This window comes from Hyalella azteca, unplaced genomic scaffold (assembly GCF_000764305.2).
Source record: "Hyalella azteca isolate HAZT.00-mixed unplaced genomic scaffold, Hazt_2.0.2 contig2218, whole genome shotgun sequence".
Lineage (NCBI taxonomy): Eukaryota > Metazoa > Arthropoda > Malacostraca > Amphipoda > Hyalellidae > Hyalella > Hyalella azteca.
This window is the reverse complement of record NW_025932501.1, coordinates 230,247-238,297: the sequence shown is the minus strand read 5'-3', so window position 1 is coordinate 238,297 and position 8,051 is coordinate 230,247. Positions and strand designations below refer to the sequence as shown.

General features: G+C 36.5%; 1 protein-coding gene across 2 annotated transcripts in view; it reads right to left on the bottom strand.

Moving 5' to 3' along the window:
* Window positions 1–3,596: 3,596 nt before the first annotated feature.
* LOC108676776 (transcription factor AP-2-epsilon) overlaps window positions 3,597–8,051 on the bottom strand; it is an 83,854-nt gene continuing 79,399 nt past the window's right edge. For both annotated transcript variants that reach the window (XM_018164912.2, XM_018164913.2), the window contains one exon: window positions 3,597–7,585. In XM_018164912.2, the coding sequence (XP_018020401.1) occupies window positions 7,472–7,585 (114 nt within the window). In that variant the 3' untranslated portion in view covers window positions 3,597–7,471. The remainder of the gene's footprint in view (window positions 7,586–8,051) is intronic.

The window sequence follows — 8,051 nt, the reverse complement described above, 5'->3', positions numbered from 1 at the left end:
AACTGTAAAGTGTTGTTTTATCATTTTTAAACGAAAAATATGCAATTGTGGTAAAGGGACCAAGGGTGGGCGCCTTGCCCCAAGCCCATGGGCCCATTGCCCCAGGGGTGGGGCAATGGGCCCATTTTGACACTTTTTACAAAATAATGTTTCATTAAAAATTGAATAACTCTATAGGCGCCTAATTCACATCATACATTCCTCATTAGTCGCACCTTTAAACAAAACAAAGAACCACCTCGTATCATTTAAAACTTCGTCAAAATTTTAGTTTAAAAAAAGTGGGGGGCGCGCTGCCCCACGTTACCCTATATAATTTCGGTTAAACTACTATTTAAGGATTGACATATGAATTGAATTTCGTCTTTAACAATGTTCGTCTACTAAGTTATATGAAGAAATTAAAAAGTTTTCTTCCGTCCTTCCATCCCCATGTTCTGTCCCTCAATCCCCTCACGATTTAACCACTAAATCTACAATTTTAGATCCCGTTAACATCCCGACATAATAGAATAGAATAGAAATATCGGCACTGAAGAAATAGGCCAATGGCCCGTTGCCGATTCTTGTACTATTCGTGACTTGATAATATTTATATAATATACTTTTCGATAATAGATATTTTAGGTATGAGCTTAAACATCGCCTGGACATTCACAGCGCTCTATGTATGGAATACGAACGAAAAAACGTAGGGAAAGAAATAATAGGCGAGCAGATCCACTTGGCTTAGCTCGGAAGGTTCGGAAAGAAGCAGATTAACCTGTCAGGTATATAACACGAAACGTTCTACGGATGGGAATGATAAGATAAACTAAACACATTTGGTGTCTGAATAATTTACAAAGAAAGGTATAGAATGCAGACATAATTATTAACAGGTAATTGCTGAAGCTGTGGCAGAGAATATTCGAAGTATCAATTTTGAGAATATGCGAGGAAAGCAATAAACATAGATGTTCAATTCTAGTGTTTCATTCTTAATAAACTACTATGTTTTTTCACCAGAGATGCAATTATAGTGTGAAAATCGTACACGCGATACCAGGATAGGCTTCAACCAAGTATGGCGATGCACGACGGTTTCTTGGTTTGGTTCTAAACTGGATCGAAATCAATCATATTAAGTAAGCAACTTCAGAACTAAGAAGTTAAAGGGGATTTGTGCATACATCACAAAAACCTACTACATGAAAAATAAATCCTAATAATTCAATTGATGAAAATGTTTAATCTGCAACAACAAATAACAACAACCATAAAATCAAAAAATGAATTAATCATCGTCAAACCTCGGAATGAGATTTGGTGATTTTTTGGAGGGTTTGGTTTTTGCTTAGCACAATTTTTCGAGTTGTGCTCTAAGGCCAAAAAGTGTTACTAACGAATATGTGTCACTAACGAATATTGTAATGAAGCCAAAATAACAGTATACACAGGCCTGAGGTACCCTTGCGAGTAGTTACTACCACAAACGCATGTATAGTATAGTATAGTATAGTATCTTCGGCATTAAATAAATAGGCCTGGATAGGCCTGTCGCCGATTCTTGTACTTTTCTTGACTAGACTGGCCTTACGGAGTCTGAGGTACTCATGCACGCGAGCATTAACCTCGCTCCCACATCACACTTATATGCAGGGCATGGGACAACGATCAAGCTTGTAAAAATATGAACTAATTTTATGGAAGTAATTCAAACAAACAAGTTTGTTCTCTGTATAATATGGTCGGATGACCTTATTCCGGTCAAGAAAGTACTACCCATTCAAGCAATATCAGACTTGACGCTTTCCTCGGCTTAAAAATTTCGCAGAAAATATTCTGTGTCCGCGCCAATCAAGAGCAAGGGTTGACCATAATCAGATACAACAAGGTTTTGATAACTTCTTGGCTTCTATTAATTCGTTCCTGCTATTACCCTTCTGCAGAGGTGGGCAGTAGCGCGCTACATGTAGCGGCCGCTACTAGCGGCCGCTTCCTTTTCAGTAGCGGTAGCGGCGCTACATTTAAGCAATTGTAGCGGTAGGTGTAGCGCCCGCTACATATTTAAGTAGCGATACGAGGTTCTGCCGCTACAGCGCTACTGCTACATTAATAGATAAAGCCTGTAGATTTTACTTAATAGTATTAAATATTATTTAAAAACCAGCATGATACATACATTATATAAATTACAAAATAAAACTGTACGAAAGATTTCGGTGTAATGTTGTTAGCTTCAGCCTGTTACTAGTGTCAACATGTTAGTTGTTACCAGAAGTGGGCAGTAGCGCACTACATGTAGCGGCGATCAATTTCAGTAGCGGTAGCGGCGCTACATTTAAGCAATTTTAGCGGTAGCGGTGTCGCCCGCTACTTTTAGAGCATGTAGCGGTAGCGGCCGCTACATTCCAAAGTAGCGCTGCCCAGCTCTGTCCTTCTGTATCACTGCTCCGCTGATTCTATACATGTAGCAGTCTCCAAACTGTTATCTATATGCCTATATCTATACTTATATATCAGTCTCCAAACTGTTATCTATATCTATACATATAGCAGTCTCCAAACTGTTATCTATATCTATACATATAGCAGTCTCCAAACTGTCATCTATATCTATACATATGATATAGCAGTCTCCAAACTGTCATCTATATCTATACATATGATATAGCAGTCTCCAAACTGTTATCTATATCTATACATATACCGGTCTCCGAACTGTTATCTATATCTATTCTTATAGCAGTCTCCAAACTGTTATTCACTTCAGCGCCGAGATCAATATGTTATGTTATGTTACATGTAGCGGCCGCTACAATTTCAGTAGCGGTAGCGGCGCTACAGTTAAGCAATTGTAGCGGTAGCGGTGTCGCCCGCTACATTTAGAGCATGTAGCGGTAGCGGCCGCTACATTTCAAAGTAGCGCTGCCCAGCTCTGTCCTTCTGTATTACTGCTCCGCTGATTCTATACATGTAGCAGTCTCCAAACTGTTATCTATATGACTATATCTATACTTATATAGCAGTCTCCAAACTGTTATCTATATCTATACATACACTGATACACCAGTCTCCAAACTGTTATCTATATCTATTCCTATAGCAGTCTCCAACTGTTATCTGTATCTATACATATAGCAGTTTCCAAACTGTTATCTGTATCTATACATATACCAGTCTCCAAACTGTTATCTATATCTGTACATATACCAGTCTCCAAACTGTTATCTATATCTATTCCTATAGCAGTCTCCCAACTGTTATCTATAAAAACGACCGCATGCTGATGATCACCGCTTTACAGCCATTGGTGCCTTTTATCTGACATAGACTCATAATAAATGCAAACATTCAAAACAAGTCACGTCTCTTTTCACCACCTCGGTACGTTTCTTATTATTAGCGAAATATGAGAGAGATTATATTGAAATCCAGCTTATTATTTCTTCTTAAGCTGGAAGACGGAGCCAAGCAAATAATGAACCCCAAACGAGAGTCGCTTTTAATATTTTCGAGCAGACACTAGCCACAGACTTTTTTTCTAAATAAATAATAAATCTTCGCAGACTTGTCTCTCGGATTAATATTAGAGGGTTAAAAATGAAATTGCATTCAGTCGTGAAATTTATTGGATAGTCTACATATGGCATTCTGCATTCTGAGTACAACAACTTTCAGCTCACAATATCGAAAATAGAGAAAATTTTTGTATTGTTTAAATGTTATAATTATTTGTAGGTAATGGAAATTGTGATGGCATTACTAATAATATTAGGCCACATCACAATGAAACCTTCTTCTTGGAGTTTTAGTAACAAATATTGTAAATTTTTAAAGGCGCTAAATATTTTATGTTTGTCTCATGTAATTAGTCGGCAGAGAGAATTACTTCTAAAAGTTAATGATGATCAAACTGAGACCGCAATGAAAGCCAGCATGAACGCCGGACATAAGCATCACAATTATTGGTAAATACGGTATTTTAATTTGAATCGTTCCGCTGAATGTTGAAATGGTTTCACGACCTCAAAAAATTTACGCACGCTCACGTATAGTACGTCACATATGCAGAGATGTATAAATTTACAAAGAAAAATTACCCGCACAATAGAACAAATCAACAGGTGTCATTTCACTCTTGTCTTTTCTCCAATGCCTGTACAAATTAGAAATAGCTTATGACATCAATAAGTGAGCAGGCAACAAGAATAGATCGTAGCACGCAACAAACGTGTGCCGAGTATCTTATTGCTTAACACAACAGCTCGTGTGAGTTAAGAAGAAACCAGGGTATATTACCAAGTCTTAGTCTGCACAAAATGCCATCGAAATATAAAAGAAGAAATAAGTAATCAGAATTAAATGGGAAAATATGAAGAGAGAGCTCTTCCCATCATAGCAGTGGATTAAAATTTTAGACCTCAAGTTAAAAAAAATGCATTGGGCGTGACAACCATCGAAGAACATGAATAAATTAAGACAAAAACATTATGGATAGCAATAACAGTAAGAAAAATAAATATTTACAATGGAAAGTCAAGTTAGACGCTAAAAACTTGACGAATTTACTTTTATTAAATTGCACGTAAAAAATGTCCTTAATACACAGAGAGCAACTTAGGAAAAGCAAACCGAGAGGGCCATTCGAATGAAAATTAAAACTGGTATAGCATATATATATGGTGATCATTTTTGCGAAAAGAAGTATAAAATGATATGCACTTCGCTGATATGTCGTTAACATCCATTTAGGTTGCACATTTCGTCTTGCTCTGAATCCTAACTTCACGGCATATTGCACAATATTGCTAGATTCGTACGCGTCGTAAGTCTTGCTAAATTTGATAAATTCCTAATTGAGTCGCAAAGGTGGAATCATTTTCGATTGAAATTGAAAGAATCCTTCCTTCTTATTTCTAAGCGTCTTCAAATTCTCGCATACAGCGGAAAAAAGTGCATTTAAAATCGAGAATCATCATTTAATATCTTTTGAAATATTCATAGAAATCTTGGCACGTCTGAATATGTTACAACATTTGCTAATTCTACGTGCATTTGGCATCGTTTCAAATGATGTGCAATATCGAAACAACCGTGACAAAGTCAGATCAACTTAGGCCGAGGAGTGTTAGCTAACGTCAAGAATTGAGCATTTTCATCACCAAAAAACGCTCTAAACTTATTATGGCAAAACATAGCACAACTTGAGAGAGACAGGCATCACGGGCATGGCTGCGTATCAAATATTGGCAGGTTTAATGATGGCTGCTACAGGCGCAATGATGTGAAAAATACGGATACATTCTTAATCTCTTTGACACGCAAGACTCAACATTTAAATGTAGTCGATTAAGATGATATCGACGAAATAAGTTCTTTATCGCCTTATAACTAACCAAAATAATATCGCTGGATGAAATACAATTCCAAATATATTCAGATAATACAGATTATTCCGTTCCAACGTGAGAAGGCAAACAACGGAAAGAAGGATTTTCCAAGCAATTATTATATTGTCTTTTACGTGCCGCTCGATAATGTGTGGATTGCTATTATTTGCGAGCGCAGTAGATGCGCTGCAAATACATCAGGGTCGCTAGACGAGATACAAGCGAGTAGCCTATTTACCTACTTACTGATGTCTTCACGATATAGTTTCGAAATGAAATGATTTTAGAGCTGAATACCGTATCATCTCAAATCATTATGGGACATTTATGAGGTGTAAATGTGGCTTGTTATCACGATCTCTGACATTGACTTGGTTTTAGAATTCATTGATCGTTTAAAGTTAAAATAAATTCATGAGTTTTCAGTAATAAAATCAACTGCACTGCAAAATACTCCTTGGAGCTTGGTGTCAATAACGTCTGAAACATGGAGTTTACCTGCAAGTTAGGCTGAGATTTTTTCGCTATGCAAGAAATTTTGGAATCAAGATTAATTTGTTCCAAAATTTCCTAGACCCCACATAGAACAACACTAATAAAATAAATGTTATGAATTTTCCACTGCCTGAGGACTATGCAAGCGAGAACAACCGACGTCATTTGTAGGGAACACCGATTTGATTCGGCGAGCTTCTTTACATAGTAAAGAATTTGGTGAATGGATGGATAGCCGACTCATAAAACACGATTCTAAACAATAGGTGCGTTCATGGCAGCAAAAATGTTCATCAATTAACCCATGCTGATATGCCTACACTCAACATGAAAGTAATGGATCATATTTACAATGGGTGAATGACAATGGAGCGACCGACTTCATAGAGAGCAAAGGAACAACTCGAGATGCGGTCACATCAAACCTAGCTTATTTTAACGTCTACACTAAAGGATGAAGTGATGCGTAACAAGAGATGATTATCATCCACATTAAAACAACGTTAAAGAGAACATTCGATAATTGAGAATTCAGACCGAAATATACACAAAAGAAAAAACATCGTAACGTATTAACAATAATGGGCTTAGGTTTGTTGGTCGGAAAAATCAAACCGACATCGCCCGCGATGGAGAATCTAGTTCGTGTTAGAGCCATCGAGCAAAATATCTGTCTGGCGCACTTGCGTAAACATCATTGATATCTGACCTTTGCTGGTCGAACATTTTGAGCAACGTTTTGTTCATGTGACTCCTGAGTAGCAATACTACAAGATAAGAGGAAGAGGCAAACCCATTTTCTAGCTCGACATCTATGCAGATGATTTCAATGACAAATATTAAATAAATATTATACTGGGAAATTATTGCGTACATTTTGGTTAATTAAATATCTCTTCTATAAAATCGATTAAAAGTCACAGCGGTCTTTTACAGTGGTTGATGATTTATTTAGTCCCAGTGATGTACTCGGCCATATAAAGAGTTTACCTGACCAACTGTCAAGTTGGCTAAGTTAATAAAAAATTACCAGATTTAATTTAGGAAGACTTACTAGCAAAACAGTCAACTTAATATCTAAAATTCCCCTGTACTAAAAATTCCGCTTATCTGGCATAATAGTCAAATAAAGAAAACAACCAAATTGTAATGGGTTTCGGTACCGTAACATATCAGTGAAATACTGTCAAGTAACTATATATACCACAACAAATTCACAACCGTACTTGAATTGAGTGTTTGCATATAATGTTGATCCGATCGAGCCTTGCCGCAAAGGACATTATTCGCAAAATTTTTTGGTAAGGCCTTTCATTTAAGCTAACAATTTTCGAAATTGGTTGGCTTCAGTAAAATAAAGTTCAAGTTCAGGCGCATCCTCGTGAACTGATTGTAAACGAGTTTTGTTGATATATTCCGATATTCCTTGCTATTATATTATCGATATACTCTGAAACAATTCAAAATCGGAATTTTCAAAATGATAATAAATCCTTAATTTGGAACTACGTCTGACCAAGAGATAAAGTTTGTAAATATGATCTAAAGAAAACAATAATTATTTTTCAGGCGGGCACATTGTAGCAGTGCTCAGGCCACTGCTATTTCTTCTCCATGTCTTTGTTCTTGATGTCTAAAGATTGGGAGACTGTCAGGTGGTTGTTTGTTGAAGGGTAATTCTTCTCAAGGTACTTCAAAGACTCCGTCAGGAAATTCTGCACAAAAATGACTTCAATTAAACAGAAGCATCTCACAATCAAACATACTGTTACTGTTTGATATAACAGAAAGTACGTATTTAACAATATTTATAATGATTCGCTAAGCCTCAAGTGCAATTAATTATGTCTTTTCTAATTTTTAATAAGATACTTTTTCTTGTACCAAGGCTTTCAAGAACAAGACAATGCAGACCAATGCGCTATACAAGTCCCCGGTGCCAGCCAGCACCGAAGTGATGAAATGCTTCCTAATATACGATAGCTTTATGCTCGATGAATTGAATACACAGATCAAAACAACTATATATATGATCGATGAATTGAACACAGAGATCAAAACAACTATATTTATGATCAATGAATTGAACACACAGATCAAAACAACTATATTTATGATCGATGAATGGAACACACAGATCAAAACAACTATGGATATGACACCTGAATGTCTATTATTTAG